At 39.7% G+C, this 21,652-nt stretch overlaps 1 protein-coding gene across 1 annotated transcript in view; it reads right to left on the minus strand.

The window, feature by feature from the left end:
- Positions 1–18,244, minus strand: part of LOC149465841 (BPI fold-containing family B member 4-like) — a 45,509-nt gene extending 27,265 nt beyond the window's left edge. Inside the window, exons 1-8 of the mRNA XM_089673444.1 lie at positions 18,127–18,244; positions 13,050–13,518; positions 11,235–11,339; positions 9,471–9,614; positions 9,308–9,371; positions 8,101–8,161; positions 1,631–1,722; positions 347–532 (exon numbers count right to left, since the gene is read on the minus strand). Of these exons, the coding sequence (XP_089529570.1) occupies positions 347–532; positions 1,631–1,722; positions 8,101–8,161; positions 9,308–9,371; positions 9,471–9,614; positions 11,235–11,339; positions 13,050–13,518; positions 18,127–18,244 (1,239 nt within the window). The remainder of the gene's footprint in view (positions 1–346; positions 533–1,630; positions 1,723–8,100; positions 8,162–9,307; positions 9,372–9,470; positions 9,615–11,234; positions 11,340–13,049; positions 13,519–18,126) is intronic.
- Positions 18,245–21,652: the final 3,408 nt, after the last annotated feature.

A 21,652-nucleotide genomic window follows, 5' to 3' on the forward strand; every position in this document is an offset into this window, starting at 1 on the left:
TCACACAAGCAGGAAATTACATTTTCAGGGGGTGTTCTGTACACCATCTGTGTACAGACTGCTTCCATGTAGCCATATTGCATTTAATTTTACAGAAAATTATAGCGCTGCAGAATGAAAATAAAGGTAATTTCTAGTAACATTCAATTACAATATGACTTGAGTAGTAATTGTAAACACTAAACTATTTTTTTATTTGCCAATTTTTTTTGGAGTTGCCCTTTAAATGAAAAGATGTCCCTATAGTACAGCAAGTCCTCACTTTTTGAGTTCATGTCAATATTAAATGGCCTAGGCCCACAAGATTACAAAGTTAATATGCATAATAAATTGATAGGGTACTTACATCTCCGTTTGTTATTTCAAGTTCCATTAGACCCTCTTTCTGTAAAGCAGTGAGGACACTGCCCAAGAAATGGGCAGACAAGCCCAGCTGGCTTTCAGATGCTTCTTTCATTGGTGGTAAAGAAATGTGTTGAACGTGGCCAAGAGGGTAATCAATTAGTCCACCACCCAACTGACTCACTACTGTCTGTGAAAAAGCAGAACAATGCACGTTTAGAAAGTGGGTTCAGAAAAAACAACAACAATGGGTTGCCAACACATCTCAGCAGATCTTTTATTGTACTTGTGTCTTTTTTTTTTTCAGTTCACCTTTCAGTTTTGAGTTCACCATTTCACTTAGTGTTACACAGAGATTTTTTCTCAGAGGATAGGTGCAGGAACTCCACTTTTCCAAGTCACCCCTAGTCTCCACCTCTACCCACTTCCAAGCACCGTTTCTTGGTTCCACCCCCTAGCCAACTCCCAGTACCGCCCTTTTAGAGAATACCAAAATAAGTATCATTTTGTGGTGGTATGTAATGTGTATGGAGTTTGTTAAGGATATCAAGAAAAGCAGTAAAATAGATCCCCTGCTGCCAGCAACAATAGACCCCTCCCCCCGCAACAATGGACCACCCATAAAAAATACCCTCCCCAGTAACAACAGACCTCCTCCAGCAACAACAAATCTCCCCACAGCCAGCATCAATAGACACTTTGAAAGCCAGCAAAAAAGGACCCCTCCCTCAACAGTAGATCCCCCAACAACTGACCCCCTAGCAACATAAAACCCACCACCACCAACAATAGATCCCCATCAGTAACAATAGACCCGCCAGCATCAAGAGATTCCCCTGAAAAATAAAAGTCTTCTAGAAAAATAGGTACCCCTTCGGCCAGCCTCAATCGACCCTGCAGCACACTTCAGCTCCTCTTGCCATTACATACATTCAGAGTTGGAGGTGCTGGAACTGCGTTTCCCTAAGTTCCCATTGAAAAAAGTATTACAAGTCAGAAAGTCGCTGATCAAAGTCAGCAGATAGAAAATGAATGATCCAGGGTTCTGAAACTTTCTCACATTGAGACATAGATCCCCAAAGTTTGGCTATAAGTTTTTCACTGTTCACAATCTAATGCAGTCTTGATTTAAACCCCTGAGGTTGTCACTCTTTGGCTATAGTTTATTTTGAGATATTTTAATACACTTACCACACAGTTTTAAAATTGTTTAGCAGAAGTTGATCTCTTACACATGTTTAGGCATTTAGTAGTGAAAAGGCAACACTTTATATCAATGATAACTTACATTCAAATCCAGCTCAATAAACTGGCCGGTTACTATGGGAAGGCTTGATACTGTATACTGAATACTGCCAATTAATCCGAGAGGAACAATTGCTGCATAAAAGAAATAACTATTAATCGTGGAGTTTTTTTTTCTAAAACATATTAATGATTTGCAAATTTTGAGAATTGTTACAGATTTAGACTTTTTTCTTTTGGTAGTCCACTGGATTGCAGCATTAAAGCCCAACTTGTTTTGGGTTGAGTAGATAAAAGCTGGAACCTCTGTCACATTTTTATTGCCATCTGTGATCTTATTGAGGAAGTTTCCATTCACTTCCTGCCTGGACAGGAATTGATGAGAAATCTTTCTAATCGGAACACACAAAAACACGTTTATTGGATGGGGAAAGCCTAGAACCTCTAACAATGTTGTTCTTGTGCTCCATGCCTTCATGTTCAGTTGACAATGACATATTTCTTGTACAAGATAAAATCAACCCAGTCATGGTAACATAAACCACAATTAAAAGTCTCTTGCAATAGAAAAGCTCTTATAATGACCATGTCTCTTATATGTCCTCTGTTCCATCTCTGCAGCCTCTCTTTGTCTTCTCGGAATTTGACACTTCCAGGAGTGTTGGATGCTTGTTTCCCCTGCTGCATGCTGTGATGTCGTCCTCCAACCTCCAACCCCTTTTTAACCACTTGCCCTCCAGAGGATTTACCCCCCTTCCTGACCAGGCCATTTTTTGCGATACGGTACTTTAACTGACAATTGCGAGGGCATGCAATGCTGCAGCCAAATGAAATGTATGTCCCTTTTCTCCCACAAATTGAGCTTTCTTTTGGTGGTATTTGATTGCCTATGCATTTTTTATTTTTTGCAATATAAACAAAAAAAGACCGATAATTTTGAGAAAAAAACAATATTTTTGACTTTTTGCTTTTTAACATGTCTAGTAAAAAATAAAAAAAAAATCTAATTTCATCATAAATTTAGGCCAAAATGTATTCTGCTACATGTCTTTGCTATAAAAAAATTCCAATACGTGTAAATGAATTGGTTTACGTGTAAGCTATAGTGTCTACGAATGGCGATATATATAATGTAATTTTTATTTTTTATACTAGTAATGGTGGCGATCAGCGGTTGCGTGCTTTTTTAAAACTGGGGGGAACTGACTAACTGTCACTGACATCCTCATACAGTGATCAGTGCTAATAAAAAGCACTGACACTGTACTAATGACACTGGGCAGGAAGGGGTTAACATCTGGGGTGATCAATGGGTTAACTTTGTTCTGTGTGCTGTTTTACTGTGGTCTTTGTGTGTGTTTTACTGTGTAAGCAGTAAATGTGCATGAGCTGACAGGGGAGAGATCTGTATTGTTTACATACAGACCTCTCCCCCTTCACTGATGCTCGGCAATCGCCGGGTGCTGGCAGGGAATCACCGGCCGGGACCCAGTTATCGATAGCTAAAGCCCCCTACCCGGAAATGCAAAGTCACGTATATATATATATATATATATATATATATATATATATATGTGATTTTGCTCAGCCCTGCTGCCCTGTAGCAGTATTTCTGCTTTAGGACAGCGGGAAAGTGGTTAACCAATGACACCACAAAGCTTCTAATTCACTCCCTGGTTATCTCTCGCCTCAACTACTGCAACTCCCTCCTCATTGGCTTACCTTTACATAGGCTACACCCCTCCAGTCCATGATGAATGCTGCTGCCAGGCTTATCCACCTTACCAACCGTTCAGTGTCTGCTACCCCTCTCTGCCAATCCCTCCACTGGCTTCCACTCTCACAATGCATAAAATTCAAAATACTAACAACAACAACTTACAAAGCCATCCACACCTCTTCCCCCAGCTATATCACCAACCTGGTCTCAAAATATCAACCAAACCGCTGTCTTCGATCCTCCCAAGACCTTCTGCTCTCTAGTTCCCATGTCACCTCCTCCCATGCTCGCCTCCTGGATTTCTCCCGAGCTTCTCCCATCCTATAGAATTCTCTACCCCAATCTGTCTGACTATCTCTTAATCTATCCACCTTTAGACGATCCCTGAAAACCCTTCTCTTTAAGAAGCCTATCCTGTTTCTAACTAGGAAACTGGTTTTTATTTCCTCCATCAGCTCATCTCCCTCAGCTGTTACCTTGTATCACTCAATCCTTCCTCCTAGATTGTCCTAGATTGTAAGCTCTAACAAGTAGGGCCCTCTGTTTCTTCTTGTACCAAATTGTATTGTAACTGTAATGTCTACCTTCATTTTGTAAAGCGCTATGCAAACTGTTGCCGCTATATAAATCCTGTATCATAATAAGAATAATGTCCTGTTGTAATGTGGGGGTCAGAGGATGTAATAATGGCACATGGCGGGGAACACACCTATCAACCACTCTCTGAAGTGTTGAATACCAGAGAAACTGAGGGAGACTGCTGCACTGAAATGAGGAAAAGTATGAGACACAGGCCACCAGAGTGGTGCATATAAGAGGTCCTTTCATGTTTTTTTCAATAGCCTTACAGGGTGCTTGAAAGCATTGCAGGGATAACTTTAATATGGAAATAAATAGCTCCTGAGCTCCTCCGGTAGCCAAAAGCCAAGGCAAAGATCACATGGTCTCTGGCTACCAGTAGAATTGTGGCTGTGACTGCCACGACTTTTACTCTATTAGTCTTGCCGTTAGATGACAGAATCAGAACTAGGAGGTAGGGCCTGCTTTTAAACAAACATTGCCATGCTCTTGAATATATATATATATATATATATATATATATATATATATATATACTGCTCAAAAACATTAAAGGAACACTTTGAAAACACATCAGATCTCAATGGGGAAAAATATCATGCTGGTTATCTATACTGATATGGACTGGTTAATGTGTTAGGAATGAAAGGATGTGCCGTAGTTTGGTGGAAATGAAAATGATCAACCTACAGAGGAATGAATTCAAAGACACTCCGAAAATCAAAGTGAAAAAATTATGCAGCAGGCTAGTCCATTTTGCTGAAATTTAATTGCAACAACTCAAAATGGTCCTCAGTAGTTTGTATGGCACCCACATGCTTGTATGCATGCCTGACAACGTCGGGGCATGCTCTTATTGAGATGACAGATGGTGTCCTGGGGTATTTCCTCCCAGATCTGGACCAGGGCATCACTGAACCCCTGGACAGTCTGGACAGAGGTGCAACCTGACGGTGTTGGATGAACCAAAACATGATATCCCAGAGGTGTTCCATTGAATTTAGGTCAGGCATGCATGGTGGTCATTCAATGGTATCAATTCCTTCATCCTCCAGGAACTGCCCGCATACTCTCACCACATGAGGCCGGGCATTGTTGTGCACTAGGAGGAATCCAGGACCCACTGCACCAGTGTAGGGTCTGACAATGGTAACAAGGATTTCATCCTGATACCTAATGGCAGTCTGGGTGCCATTGTCAAGCCTGTAGAGGTCTGTGAGTCCTCCATGGATATGCCTTACCAGACCATCAATGACCCACCACCAAAACAGTCATGCTGAACAATGTTACAGGCAGCATAAAGTTCTCCACGGCGTCTCCAGACCCCTTCATGTCTGTCACATGTGCTCAGGGTGAAGTTGCTCTCATCTGTGAAAAGCACAGGGTGCCAGTGGCAGACCTGCCAATTCTGGTGTTCAATCGAGCTCTATGGTTCTGGGCAGTGAGCACAGGGCCCACCAGAGGACATCAGGCCCTCAGGCCACCCTCATGAAGTCTGTTTCTGATTGTGTGGTCAGAGACATTCATACCAGTGGCCTGCTGCAGGTCATTTTGTAGGTCTCTGGCAGTGCTCATCCTGTTCCTCCTTGCACAAAGAAGCAGATACCTGTCCTGTTGATGGGTTAAGGACCTTCTACGGCCCTGCTCAGCTCTCCTAGAGTAACTGTCTGTCTCCTGGAATCTCCTCCATGCTCTTGACACTGTGCTGGGGGACACAGCAAACCTTCTGGCAATGGCACGTACTGGTGTGCCATCCTGGAGGAGTTGAACTGCCTGTGCAACCTCTGCAGGGTCCAGGTATCGTCTCATGCTACCAGTTGTGACACTGACCCTAGCCAAATGCAAAACTAGTGAAAAACAGAAAAGTTGAGTAGGGAAAAAATTGTCAGTGGCCTTCAACTGTAAAACCATTCCTGTTTTGGGGACTGTCTCATTGTTGCCCATCTAGTGCACCTGTTGTTAATTTCAGTAACACCAAAGCAGCTGAAACTGATTAACAACCCCCTCTGCTACTTAACTGACCAGATCAATATCCCAGGAGTTTAATTGACTTGATGCTATACTCTGATTAAAAAGTGTTCCTTTAATTTTTGTTGATATATATGTGTATATATATATATATATATTCCAAAATGTTTTTACAAAACTGAGTTTTTTAGCTCATTACATGAAAGTAAGGTTAATAATATAACTTAGGTTACAAAATCTTCAGTTTTTCTCAAATTTGTTGATATAAAAATAGTTACACCCCACAACAAAAACTACTACATCTATTTTTTTGTATGACCTCCCTGATTTCTAAGGACAGCACCAAGTCTTCTAGGCATGGAATGAACAAGTTGGTGACATATTGCAACATGTATCTTTTTCCATTCTTTAAGAATGACCTCTTTTAGAGCCTGGATGCTAGATGGAGAATGATGCTCAACTTCTTTTCTTCAGAATTCCCCATAAGTGTTTGATTGGGTTCAGATCAGGAGACATGCTTGGCCACTGAATCACTTTCACCCTGTTTTTCTTCAGAAATGCAAGCACACCTCTTTTTCCATACCATGGAAGTCACGAGCACCTTATTATTGTCTACACAAGTTTAATAAGAGGGATTTGTACCCCCAGATTCTGAATTATTGATGTGAATGTTTAAATTTTTTTGCTGTGGACTTATGTGTTTAAATTGTGCATTTATGTTACATAACTTCTCTTTATGAGATAATACGCCATTGTCACCTTGTCTCATATACTGTCTTGAACAAAACATCACGTTGATTTCACCTTATAGCGCACAACCTTTGCACTTTACATATCACTTATCACTTTATTATTCATATTTTAGCGCTGCATTTTTAGACCCTTAGATGGAGGCACTAAATTGTTAAGAACATTAAGTCCTTAAATGTAAGAACTGCCACTTAGTGGAGACTTGGAGTCCCCTGTTATTCACATGCTGCTACAGCATTTGGGATGCAATGGCTGCAAGATTGGGGTCATCTTACATGAAACCCCTCCCAAAGCACAGTTACATATATTCATAACCATATAGTGCACATACCATAGATTCAATATACCCTGATAAAATTATTTTCATTAGCTAGCCTCTTTCATATTAATAGTACACCAAAAAATTATATTTGACTTCAAAATGAATAATGCAAATCATATACCTTATATGAAAGCTGCCAAAAAAACCTCACTATGAGAAAAAATTCCTTCTATCAATGTCAGATAAATTCCATAGACCCATCTACTAATTTCTAGTAAAGAAAGGTATCCTATTTAAATTAAATTATAATGTTGCCCTAAGCCAGTAGAGTCACAACCCTTTGAATTCAAGAGCCTCTGTCTATGAGAGTGGCATATGGTTCATGAAAAAATATCTGTTTCTAATGTACCTCACTTGTGCTTTCTCAATAAGTCGAAACTAGAAGTCCAAACCACGTGTAAGCTCCATCACATAGAGCTTACACAAAGTTGTACATTTTACACTTCTACCCCCTTCTCATCAGGCAACAGTGCTTGGGCCTAATAATTAGCTGACAGATTTTATATAAACACATCCTTCAGATCTCCTCTGAATCTTTTACTTAATACAAGGGTCTCCAAACTTTCTAAACAAAATGCCAGCTTACTGGCTTTCAGACTTTAGGGGGGCCGGACTGTGGCCATTGGGAAGTAGAAATTGTCCTATGTCATTGGGAATACACAATGCATCTTTGGCATCAGTTTGGAGGAATAGTGCCCTATACTTGGTTTAAGTTGGAGGAATAGTGCCCCAGCTGGTGTCAGTGGGAAGCATGGTGCCCCATTGTTAGTGTCAGTGGGAGGAATAGTGCCTCATGGTTTGTTTCAGCGAGAGGAATAGTGCCCAATTGTTGGTATAAATGGAAGGAATAGTGCCTGTTGTTGATGTCAGTAGCAGGAATTATGCTCCCTTGTTGGTGTCAGTGAGAGGAATACTATCTTGTTTCAGTGGGAGTAAAAGTGCCCCAAGGGGCAGATAAGGGCAAGCAAAGGGTCGCATCCGGCCTCCGGGCAGTAGTTTGGAGACCACTGCCTTAATAGATCCAGTCTGTGGGATCTTTAGTAAAGTCGTGATCTCTGTAATGTAAAATGTTGTCCAGCAATCTCACATTCTGCCACGTCCTTCACGCTAATAACATCATCATATTAATTTGATTTTTGCAGTAATGTTTCTTCACATACAGTAGATAACTTACAGTTCACTGACAGTAGAAGGCCATTGGTCAAGTCTAGCACTATGTTCAACACCGGACATAGCTGTAGAAGAAAATCAGTAATTTTTTTTGTCTGTTACAATACAAAGATTTCAAACTTAAAGTTAAAGCCATCTAAAGCCAAAACTTTTTTTATGTATATAGTAGGGAATGTTTAAAACCCATGTGAGGTATATTTTTGATGCCATGCCTATTGGGAAGATTTGCCTTCACTCTTTCCTCTAGAGACAAAACAGAAAGTAAGGAAATATCTCCAAAATAAGGCGAAATCTGCTCCTAGACAATTGTCACCAGAACAAGATATCCCTTCTCATCCAGTTAAAGAGACACTTGTAAAATATTGGATTATCAATCACTTCCTGTTTCAGTAGAGTGGTCACCCAGACACATAGCGAAGACTCCAGCAGGGACACATACAGCAATAAAAATCTAACAAAGGTTTTATTACTTCCATACTTTGTCCAAAACTGAAGACAAACAACTATAAACCAAAACCCTATTAGTACCTATTCAGCTACCCACACATTTCCTTGAAACCCTCCCCACTCACTGTGAGCCTCGGCCTTGGTAATCTGGGATGAAGTGGACCTACCTAAATTTGGAAGCATTAACAATGTGTGACATAATAAAAAAACCTAGTGTTTTTGTGAAATTAAATTAGAAAAGCTTTATCAATAACTCATGAGACTCGCATTGCAAGTACATCCAAGAAATATGATCTTATGACACATTTTAATAAGAAATATTCAGGAAAGAGAAAACTGGTGGCTAGAATAAAGTGTAACCGTGGCTATCTACATAAATTGCATTGTGGTGAGTTTCTTTTTTAAGGAGGAACCAGCTTGTTACAGTACATGCCTTTATAAGACCCCAGGGTCAATATTGCTCCTTTGTATGTTCTAGCCCTTAGTAGGGACCAAGGGCAGACTGACAACTCATGGGGCCCCTGGACAATAGGGGATCATGGGGCCCCTGTGTCCTTGCCCAAACTCAAAAAAGCCTCTGAAAAAGGTACCAGGGGCATCTCATGGGGCCCCCTACTGACCCCAAGCCCTGGGGCAGTGCCAGAGTTTCCAAATGGTCAGTCCGCCCCTGCTAGGGACGTGCAAGCCGGCTAGCTAAAACAAGTTCAGAGAGGCCCACAAAACTATTTACTATTTAATAGTTATGGTCCAGACCAGAGTCTTACCAATCCTGGTAAAACGCCTTGAAGAAGATTTCTGACAAGTCCATCCAAAATCCCTGATAGCAGTCTAGGGATACATTGTTTACATGGTCATTAATACATTGTTTATATAGTCATTTGGGTGCTTAAAGGTTAATGCCAAAATATAAGGATTGTTGCCACTCACCCCCTTAGTAGTCGAATATTTATACCACCCAAAAGTGCTTGACAGTCCTCAATAACCAAACGAGGAACTCCTGATGTCTCCTGCGTTAGTCTGGTTCTGGCTGTGATATTTACTTCAACCAAGATATCAAGGATTCCTAAAAGGCTTTAAAAAATTCTGAACTGAGAATCTTGTTATTGCAGAAAAATTACATCCCATACAAAAATGTCACTACTTGTGGAATTTTACTGCTTCCATATGAATGTGGCTGATTTAGAATAGGCTTAGTTAATGTTTTTTTAATCATGCAGAAATCCCTGAAATAATCAATAAATCTTGCCAAACAAGCTGCTGATTAGGCTTTTAATTCACAATGGAGAAAATACCATTGTAGGTCTAGTTCACTTCTGGTTTGTTCACTTTGTTGCCAGTCAAGCCCTGATGAAGGGAGCACGTATACCCCGAAACAAATTGGATACTTTTCTCATTGTACCCCGACCTTCAAAGGGATAAAGTTGTATCTGGACCTCTTACCAGTGGTGTGGCGCTTCAATTTCAACTCTTTTTGTATTATACTACAAGCCAAGAAGACTGTGAAGATCCTCTGTGGTGTAGAAGCCTCCTGCCCAGGAACCAGATAATTTACACCAACATTAATACTTTAAGATAACAATACCAGTAAAAAAAACTATGGACCAGCCCTCTCTTTCCATTTTCCTCAATTGTTATACTGGTAGTTAGTGAAAAAAGTACATTACAGTGATAGTCTGTGCTCCCTTACATTGGGAGACTGTTTCTTTATCTTGGTGATCAGTAGAAAGATTGTTCCCATTTACAGACAGCCAACATGGTCATTAGTGTCTTTGCATACTTCCCTGAGAAACAGAAGGAGAAGCCCCATGTTTTTGGCTTTGATAACTGGTGTTGATGCTACATCTAAGTAGGCACCATCAGGCAGAAGATCGATCCATCGCTGCTCATTGTTCATGGAATATGGCAGGAGAGGAAGAATTTGTGCTGGGAAGGATCACTTGGAGGGAGCTGTGCCAGGAGGAGAGATTAAGGGGGATTTGTGCTAGGAGACAGGATTGGGGGGATTTGTGAAGTAGAACTACATGTCAATTTTTTTTTTTTTTGGGGGGGGGGGAATCAACTGGTCTTGCCTATGGTGCAAAATAGTCTAGCACTGGCCCTGCCAATATAACAGGTCATTCTTTTCATTGACCTGTAGTATAAAGGGAATTCTTCTCATTAACCTTCAGGGACACTCTTCCTCTACTTGACCACCAAGGTAAGGAAGCCCTTCTTCCACCACTCATCGCAAAGATAACATGGCTTTTTTCCCCATATCACCAGCGCTAGGGGCATTCTTCTCAATAATCACCAATATGGAGGTATTTTCCTTCCAGTGTCGATAAATATAAGTCGGCTCTTTTCCCACTGATCACCAATGTAAGAGGGCACTTCTTAGTTGACCCAAAACACGAGAAAGCACTTTACTGAGAATTAATGTATTGGGGCACTTCTCCAATGACCTATCTAGTGTAGGCAGACACATTTTTTTCATTAACCAAAAATGTAAGTAGGAAACATCTTCACTGACCACCAATGTGGGTAATATAAATATTAATAATATTAAAATATTATCTATCCTGTGTGTCAAATACTCCAGGTGCCTCTCTGTCCCTGCTATAATGTATATTTGTAGACTAAACTGATGTTCATTAGTAAAAATTATAAGATTATAGTTCATAGTTAATATAAAACATAAACTGCTGCTCTTACCTGTTACCATTAATAGCCACTTTTGTGTATAAATTAAGATGAACACCAATTCCTGGCAGGAGTCGTAAAGAAACTTGTGGAAGTGTAAGGTCTATAATTCTTAGGCTGTTATAAATAAAATAAATTATATTGCAGAACAACTGATTCAAAATATTACAGATTCATTTGCAATGTAATGGAACTGAAAAAAAAGGGAAACTAAACTGACAAGACAAAGTATACAAATTATTGGGATATTAGTATGTATGTATGTACTGTATGTATTAAAGACTAGATGCTTACAGCAAATTTTGCAGTGCTCACATGTGTTCATTAGCATATACCTGTGACTAATTTTCACTCCTACATAATTTTTACATTTTAGGGACATATAAGGATTCTTTTGGTACAACACCTTACTAAAAATGTTTCTTTTCTGTTTAGGCTGACAAGTAGAAAAATGTGTACATGCACACACAGACACTTAAATATGTACATATTTATTTTTATGCTATAATTGTATCAGACAATTATTAAACAGATACACATATATACAGGCTGCAGTCACCTCTTTAGACTCAAACCAATATTTTGTCAATAAAACTTTTAGTTTGCATGTGATACATATGTCATGTCTGACATAGTGATCACATGATGGGGAACCACTCAAATTGGTTGCCAGTCATCAATGGGGGCTGAAGTTCTTGGTGGCATTGGGTGTGACAGCTAGCAACCGCACAGTTTGCTGCCTCTTACACGTGTGATCAATTTGGTGTAAGATTTATTCTGGTATTCAGGAAGGTAGTAGCAGCAGTTCACTTTTTGTCATCACTTTGTATTATTACTTTATACACTATTTGGGTAAGCGCAAAGATTTTTTTCTTACTATACTTTGCTGCCTCTTCCCTTGAAAAAAAAATGCATATTAGGAGCATGAGCTGCTCCTCTGCAGCCATTAGCCCAGCCACTCTCAGCCTTGCCCACACTTCTGTTGTTCAGCAATAGTAACAATACCCCTTCTGATTTAATTGGCCAGTAGCAGCTTCCAAAAGCATCCTCCTTACTAGGCAGATTATCAGTTCTGTCTGCCTAGATTCCTGTAAATTTCTTTGCCTATGGCCACACACTCACCGCCTTTGGATTTCTCCCCTCATTTGCTTCTCTGGGCTTGTGATAGCATCCAGCTACCTATCTCCTGTCCCATGCCTTGCCCAGTTAATTCCTGTCTGCCTTGTCCTACTTTTGGATTCTCCAGTTGCTGTCCCCTTGCCTGGAATTTGGGCTACCCTTTAAATCACTGGCTGCCTTTGACCTCAGATTGTTTCAGGACTATGCTTGTCTGCTGCCTACCCCGATCTCAACCATTTTTGCATTATGCTGTGGCCTGTCCCGATCTTAGATTTTCTCTGGATAATGCTGTCTAATGCTGCCTGCCCAGACCACCACCAATCTTTGGATTTTGTATAAATACTCTCCTGTAGCTCTTCTACCCATGCCTGACCATCTTGAAAACACAGGTACTCTTTTCTGTTTCCTTCACTCCATCCCTCTGCCATCAGGACAGAAATGAGAGCATTGTGTACTAAGACCTGAGGGCAATCAGATACCAGTAGGCCTGCCTGCCTTAAGGTAACAGGGGCTGCTAAAGGCATAAGAAGAGCCAGCTATATTTTCTGACCTCAGCATTGAGGATAGAGTTACATTGTTACATAAAACATTGTATTAAGTTTAGTTGCCTCTTGTAGATTTGTGATTGTATTCTAAATTTATATTTTCAATATAAATACACATGAATTGTAGGAAAGCAACAATATAGCTCTGGTGTATATGTCTTACCCAGTTATCCCCTGGACTGTGTTTAGGATCCCTCCATTGCCAAGTATTCCAAGAAGGCCTCCTTCTCCAAGCAGTCCTCCCAGTAATCCTCCATTTCCTAGGATGCCACCATTATTGTGAGGACCTGGACCACTGCCACCTCCTCCTCCTCCTCCTCCACCACCACCACCACCACCACCAAGAAGGCCTCCAAGAAGACCACCAAGAAGTCCTCCACCACCACCACGGCCACCACCGCCACCAAGTACTCCCCCCAAAAGACCACCACCACCCCCTCCACCAAGCACACCACCTAATAATCCACCCCCTTGTCCACCTCCCAAGACTCCACCCAAAAGTCCACCACCACCTCCTCCTCCACCACCCAGAAGCCCACCAACCAGACCTCCCACCAGGTCCCCACCACCACTACCCGATGGGACTTTCATATTGTTTTGGGAAGTCTTTCCTTTCATTTGTCCAGAAACAGCTGAAAAATTAAGAAAAGTAAAACATGTAATTGATTCTTATGTTTAATAACATTTTAATGCAAGTAGAAATGTATATTGGTTGCTCTGATTTAAAAAGCTTTATTCTTCTATAGGAAGAAAACAATATGAAAAAGAAGAAAAAAACAATTCCCTTCCCTCATATTCATCACTCAATGATCAAATAAAATGGGTAATGGAAAAATGTTAAAGGTTTGTATCCCATTGACTTTTTAAAAGAAAGCGATCTACTTGCCCATGTTTTATTTTAACAAGTCTACTTTATTTGGTTTTATTTTGATCACAATTTAAAAATAATTAAAACAGGATGAGAGAAACCCTCTCATATTGGTAAGCATGAGGAGAGAAGACACTGAATTTTAAGTACAGATATCTTACTGAAGAGTCAGTAAGAAACCTTTTACCAGTTTTTTGGTGCTTACATTAATATTTTTATTAAGTGTTCTTGCATGGCAGACCACTTCCTGTTATCTCACATATATATTCTTATTATTATAGTAAAATTTACCACCCTAACTCCTCCCACAGTTTTTACACTACATAGACAGTAATATACCGAAACGTGCGGATTGTTCCCAATTGGTTTGCTATTACTTTGTGGAACGTTTCGCCAAATGGTTCACAAAATATTGGCATTTTTGTGGTGAAATTGGTCCCATAGGAATGAATGGCAGAATGTTCAAAACTAGAGTGGGAGCTGACAAAAGCTAGAGTGTGAGCTGAAAAATCAGGGCATGATTTCTAAACTGCCATCACTCCCTCATTTTCAAGCCCACCTACACAAATCTTATATCAAAACGTTCAGCTATCCCTGCTGCCACAAAAAAATGTCCACGGCTAAGCCATAGTCCTGATAGTTTTCAAAATATGACCATTTGTTTGCAACTCACGCTGCCCATTGACATTCATTGAAACTGCACTCTAGCCACCTCAAATTTGAAGGGCAATTTCTAAACTGCAACTGTGCCTTCATTTTTAATATTTCAGAGACATACTATGCATCAAAATGTAGGTCTGGTGATTCTCACAATATAAAGCTATTTGGTATAGGATTTATAATGTTTAAACTACAACCGTTTGAAGATGGCAACCGCCAGTGAAGTGAGCAAGTTGAAGCAGTTTGTTTTTAATCGCTCTTCTCTGCCCTTGCTGTAGAGTGAGTTGCCATAGGAACCCAGGTGTGTGAGCAGGCAGCAGAGTGACAAAAGCTACTCCACCCACTGCAGTTGTAGACTACTGGTGGAGGCAAGAACACTTCACACAATTAACCCAGAAAGTGTAGCTTTTCTAGTTACAGAATGCTTTATTTAAATTTAAATATACAGTTGTAAGTGCCAGAAACTGCTGATCTGTTCAGCCTGCTGTAATTCGACCCAAACTTAGATATCAACATTGTTAATGAAGATCAATTAACGCCTGCATAAGACTTTTGCAGAATTCTCTCCATAAAGTCCTTAATAAATATTATTTAAAAAAACACATGGAATAGTAAAGCATAATTGAGAAAACTGTTTAAAGCCTACACAACGCTAAAATAGTTATAGTTCATTGTGGATATGAAGTATGGAAGTTTTAGCCTGTTAGGATTTTTTTTCAATTTGAAAGCATTTTTATTGGTATTGAAAAGACCATAAAGTAACAACAACAATATTACCAAAGGCATGTATCTACGTTGAATGTAAGTTAGGGACCTTAGATTGTACACCCCTTGAGGGTTAGGGACTGATGTGAATGTTTAATATATATGTGTAAAGAGCTGCGTAAATTGACAGCACTATATAAGTACCTAAAATAAATAAATAATAACAGTGCTTTGTGTGTACAGTATGGTGCTTTACTAGGGGATGAGCCGGTTTTCGTTCCCTGCTTTGCAGGGAAACAAAAACCAGCGCATCCCCGCTAACACGGCAGAGCTCTGTATTGTTTACAGCCTTTTCACTGATCACTGGGTCCTGGTAGTCAATCATTGGTTGGGACCCACTGATTAGCTTGTGCTGTGTCTAATCACCCAGAAGAGCATCTAAGTGATGCGGTCGGCAACATTGGGAAATGTATTGCAGAGAAGCACTAAATATGTTTTGTTTTTTTTTTGCCTAGGCATATACTTTAATGGAGAACCTAATTTAAATCTTAGTAAAACAATCTTTCAAGGAATACTGCTCAGAGAAACATGAAGGTTGTCATTGCTGTCAACAGCTAGTTTTCAAGTTGGTTTTAATATTTTAAATCACTAACCTGAAAGAAGTACACATATCAGCACTACATACTACATATTACATCCTGATCTACATATTTATTTCAGGTTCATGACTGAGAAGGTATTGGTACTAGTGGGTCAGCATAAGAGCCAGACAACTAGCAGGAAGTCAGCAAAACATTTTTCTTTAATGTGACGTTTACCTGTAAAATATGTTTTTCAAATATATTCTTTTTAATTAAAACCTGAAGTTTATAGTGGTTCTAAAGCCTAATGCATTCCCTCCGTTAAGGTAAAAAATGTCCCAGGGTTTTTATCACCCCCCCACACCCCCCTTTATACTTGCCTGAGTCCTATTTTGATCCATCACTGTGTCCATCTGCAGTAGCTCTCTCCTCTCTATTTGTTCAGGGGCAGTAGCATGAGCCACTGGCTCCTGCTGCTGTCAATCAAATCCTGTCATTATACGTACGCAGCTCAGTTCAAGATCCAGTCTGCAGGTGTGCCAATGTAGGAAAAGGCTGTTTGTTGTGTTCATATTCTCAACTCCTTTAGTATCAGTACAAATATGTCTAATTTCTTATCCCTAATACAGATTTCCTTATTGAGAGAGTTTTATTTTGTGTCAATACATGTTCTGTATGTTGGACACCTAGTTTGTTTTTGACAGCTTAAATAATATATGACGTTTTAATAGTTACTTTAAAAAAGGTTGGTATAATTATAATCCAGGATATTGAAAAGCTTTAAAGATTCAGCTGTGCACACGCTAATGCTACTACACATATTTTAATTATCAAAAAAGAATTTTGACATAATAATCTCTGACCTGTGTATGAGAAAGAAGCGGATTTTACATAATATCTACTGTATATAGGATGAAAGTATGATGCTTTTATCACTATATGCAATCACTTGCTAAGTGATCATTTCCTATATGATCACCCATACAGCACTAAAATATAAGCTGTCTGAACCTGTCTGATTTGGAGGTCAAATCTCTATATTTATTGATAGATTAATGGGTTCTAAAGGCATTAAATGCATTCTATGCATTAGGGTAAACAACCTTATGGGTGCAGCTCCCCCCCAGCTCCATTTAATACTTACCTGAGCCTGATCTCGATCCAGCACTGTGGGAGGGCAGCCACTCTCCTGGGTCTCTCTCTCCTCATTGGCTTACAGAACAGCAGGAGTCATTGGCTCCTGCTGCTGTCAATCACAGCCAGTGAGCCAATGAGGAGAGAGCCAGGGGGGCGAGCTGTGTGAATGGACACACAGGGGTTTATTTACTAAATTTGGAGAGTCCAAAATCAGACTCCCTTCTGCATAGAAACCAATCAGCTTCCAGGTTTCATTGCCAAAGCTTCATTGAACAAGCTGAGGTTAGAAGCTGATTGGTTTCTATGCAGAAGGGAGTCTGATTTTGGACTCTCCAGCTTTAGTAAATAAACCCCACGGAGTCTGCTCGGTTGCCCCCATAGGAAGAGGCTTGTTAATGGGTGGTCTGTGCAAAACCATTGCACAGAGCAAGTAAGTATGACGTTTTTTTAATTCTTTCCTTTAGAACAGGGGTCTCCAAACTTTTCAAACAAAGGGCCATTTTGCTGTCCTTCGGACTTTAGGGAGGCCAGATTGTGGCCAGTGGGGGTAAAAAATGCCTTGGGCCCAGCATCAGTGAGAATATAAGATAGCTTCAGGGCTGGTGGTCAGTAGGAGGAGGAGTTCCTCATCATTGGCATTAGTAGGAAAAAATAGTACCCCTTCATTGGTATCAGTGGAAGAGAAATAGTGCCATATTGTTGGTGTCAATGGGAGGAATAGTGCTACATATCATTGGAAGGTAAAGTGTTCCAAGGGATAGCAAGGGCCGCAGTTTGGAGAACCCTGCTTTAGATTCACTTTAACTCTTCTGTTTCGTATCTTTGTTACAACCTACGGTTAACTTAAAAAGTAGACCTATAGTTAAAGATCTATGGGAAATGTATGGGATTGGGGGTTCTCCTGTTCATCTGTTGTGAGCGTTTAAAACTGCAGTGTAAGAATTCCCTGTTAAGAGTTTTAATGAGTACTTATATAGAAGAAGGTCTGCGTGTACTCCAAAGGACAGTGTAAATGAAAGAAAGCTGTTGGTCCATATTTGATGTGTGGAGGATCTCACCTATGGTATTATAAAGCAAGATCTAAATAATAGTAACAGGTACTCTAGGGTGTACTGTAGGGCTTAGAAACCCCAATGCAAATATTGACTTCTTGAACATTAAACATGCTGAACATACATTTTTCAAAGTGAACATTCATTTTTTTCACTGAACAGCCTCTCTTCCTTTATTACGTTAACCCCATAGTAAAATTTTCTTTTAGAGAGTAAATATGAAAAGGTTTATCTTACCATCATTTAATGCTCCTTTAGCCAGTCGTAGTACAGCTCCCTTACTTTTAGCACTACTAACACAATGAGCTTGGATGAGAAGACAACATATAAAGGAGACACGCCACAGCTTGAACATCTTTGGAAGGAATAATGCTAAAACAGCAGCACAAAACCAATGTTACAATTTGAGATAACATAACACAAACAACAATGTCTAAAATTATCTTGTTGATCTATATTTATTCATGCCATGTTTAGAAAAGCTATTGAATAAAAAATATGAAAATGGAAGTTATTTTCATGCATTCTGTTCAGATTAGAGTAAAAGGTGGCTACTCCTTGATCACTGTTATAACGCCAAAGCAATATTAGAAATCTTTCTTTGGAAAAGCCAACTAGATTTATATCTAGGGTGATATATCCAAGAGCAGAAGGCTATCATCAATAATAAAAGATGAAGTCTTGTTAGCTGCTAAGGTCTCTTAATAACTATTAGTGCCAATCTAAGGGAATAATAGCATATCACTTGCACCATACACATACCCATACAAATGTGCCAATACTTATTAAATACAAAACTATTGCCGTGCTCCACTGAGCAAACAAATGTGTATATACAAAGCTTCCAAAATCATACAACTCTTCCAAAATGTAACCCAATGTCCATGTAACATCCATGATATTTTGCTCTTTCAAATGATGTGAACAGATCAGCTGCTGCTTGATTCACCTCTGGTGTATTAGCAAAACAACCACTCATGCACCTTCACCAGTTGTGCTCCCACCTTGTAAATATGACCAAATCATTAAGTGAGGTCATATACAGCCTGTGTCCCTTATATGAACTGTGGGTAGACTGGATTGTTATCCTAAAAGATCTTGATTCACCTCAATTCTCTAGTGGTCCTCCTCCATCGGTTCAACTGTTGCTCTGTGCAATAATATTGATTGGTAGACAGCAATAGGAGCCAATGCCTGTACGGACCAGATCTGCCTCCATGGCCGACGACCCTGACAGCCCTGATTAACATTAACCTAAATAAAAGGCTTCTTTAGGTAGGTATTGCAATGGTACCTGTTTTTTTTTATCGAGCAGTAATAGGCCTCAATTGACCGAGGGAAAAAGAAGCCACAACAGATCTATAAGTTAAGAGGATTTTCACTCTTCCAAAAGGTAAAGCTAAAGCCCTTAGATTCAAATAAAACAGTTTATAATATAGCTTGCAATCTTTGTTTTTTCAGTACCACACTGTATTATTTAAAAATGTTAATGAAGTGTTAAAATAGTGTGCACAAAAACACTTCAAAACCACAACCCCACAATCCAGAGATGAGGCAGATTTGATACTAAAATAAAAATAATAGTGCCATACTTAAGAGACAATAACCACACATATGGTACAGTGTCTGGAGAGCATAAAAGCTTGATTGGGTAGCAATGTAAAAAAGAGAAACAAGGCAGCTTTTATCTTGAAGTAAATAGAGTTTATTATTTCAGAGGCAACAGCCAGAAATATTGTACAGATTCACTGAACATTAGGTAAATGATTTTACTAGGCTGCAATTGAAAAGAGAGAGATGAGGCAGGTTTTATCATGAAATTTAAAAAGCCAGAAATATTGTGCCAACTCTGTGCATGTCATCATTTTTACTAGGCTGATATTTCAGGGGCAGATACTGGGAAGGTTTTATCATGAAATAAAAACTAGAGTTTATTATTTCAGAGACATCAGCTGGAAATATTTGCACAGATTTTATAGTCATTGAAGCGGTTAGAGTAGTCCACATGAAGATGTTCCTTTAGAAATACAGTACAAATATTTAACAAAAAATGCCAGAAAAATGTTGTATAAACTACAAACACAGGATTTAAAGCATTCTTTTAAATTGCAGCTCACCAATTTTTAGATGTGGTAGCTGAATTAGTTTTCTTTTTTTCATTTTTTTTCCTTTACTTTTATCTGCCAGTAAATCTGTTATTTTTCAGCTTACATTAAAGTAGTATTAAACCCCAAAACAAACTTAATATATTGCAGCTTATCAATCATCAGATGCAGTGACTGTTTTAGTTTTCTTTGTTTAGGCTTTTCCCCTCTGTTTTCACCTGGTGATCTGGCCAATAATGTACCTCCTGTATTATACAGACACCACTCTGGATGAATGAGCACAGGGGACAGAATTGGGCAGCAGCATTGTCAACCTGGTAGAAGAGGAGTTAAACGGTCTGTCTCATCCCTGTGAATGCAAATGAGCTTTTCTGTTGAAAAACATCAGACTTGCTGGCTGGCTCTCCAGATGAAAATAGAAAACAAAAAATAAAACCTTAAAAGGAAACCAATACAGTCATCACATCTAAGAACTGGTAAGCTGCATTATAATCCATGTTTGCTTTGGGTTTAATACTGCTTTAACAAACTAAACTGTCCTTACAAAGTAGCAGGTAGAGGGTTGAAACAAACAATTTAACACGAACAAGGGTGCTTACAATGCTCAGTGTCAGGGATGTATCATGAAATCAGTGGGCTTGTATGCAAGATCAAATGTGGGCCCCAGGAAGTGATAAAGAAAAAATGCGGCACGCAAAGCAAGGCACAGTGAAAAGTGGGTGTGGTTTAAATTGCACTAAATAGGGCAGTGGATGATGTCAGTAGTTCTTTATTTCTATTATTATTATTATGATTTTACAATTTTATGATTTTTTTTTACAATTTAGTGTTTTATTATTTTTATCATTCTTTTCAAAATGCTTTTGGGTGGCCAGTGGATGGTGTAAGTAAAGCAATGGCATGGGTGTCAGAATTTTTTATTATTATTATATAATTTTTTAAAAAAGAAAGAAAGAGAAAGAAAGAGAAAGAAAGGGAGGAAGGGGATAGAGGAAGGAAGAAAGGAAGAGAGGAAGGAAGTAAGGAAACAAAGAAGGAAAGAAAGGAGAAGAGGCGGGAAAGAAGGAAGGGAGGGGATGGAGGGAGGAAAGAAAGGATGGAAGGAAGCAAAAAAAGAGGGGAGGGAGGAAAGAAGGAAGGAAAGGAGGAGATGGAGGAATGAAGAGAAGGAAGGAAGGAAGAAAGGAAGGAAAGGAGAGGAAGAAGGAAAGAAGGAAGGAAGGGAGGAGATGGAGCAAGGAAAGAAAGTAAAGAAACAAAGGGAGGAAGGAAGGAAGGAAGGAAGGGGAGGGAAAGAAGGAAGGAAAAGAGGAGATGGAGGAATAAAGGGAAGGAAGTAAGGAAGGAAGGAAGGAAGAAAGGAAAGGAAGGAAGGAAAGAAGGAAGAAAAGGGAGGGAGGTAATGGATGGAGGAAGAAATAAAGGGAGGAAGGAAGGAAGAATGGAAGGAAGGAAGGAAGGAAGGAAGGAAGGAAGGAAAGGATGGAAGGACTCACATGGATGGTTCCCGGCCTACTGGTATATTCACAATTTCCACTTTTCAGAAGCTGCATGGACTAGCGTGTGGGCCATGGGGAGGCAGAGCAGATCCAGGATCTCTTCTCTGCCATTGTTGTGGAGGATGGGTGGAGGGGCTGGGCACTCTCAGAAAGATGAGG

The sequence above is a fragment of the Staurois parvus genome, unplaced genomic scaffold (assembly GCF_062004578.1).
Source record: "Staurois parvus isolate SC_StPar_1 unplaced genomic scaffold, SC_StPar_1.0 ptg000137l, whole genome shotgun sequence".
NCBI classification, from domain to species: Eukaryota; Metazoa; Chordata; class Amphibia; order Anura; family Ranidae; genus Staurois; species Staurois parvus.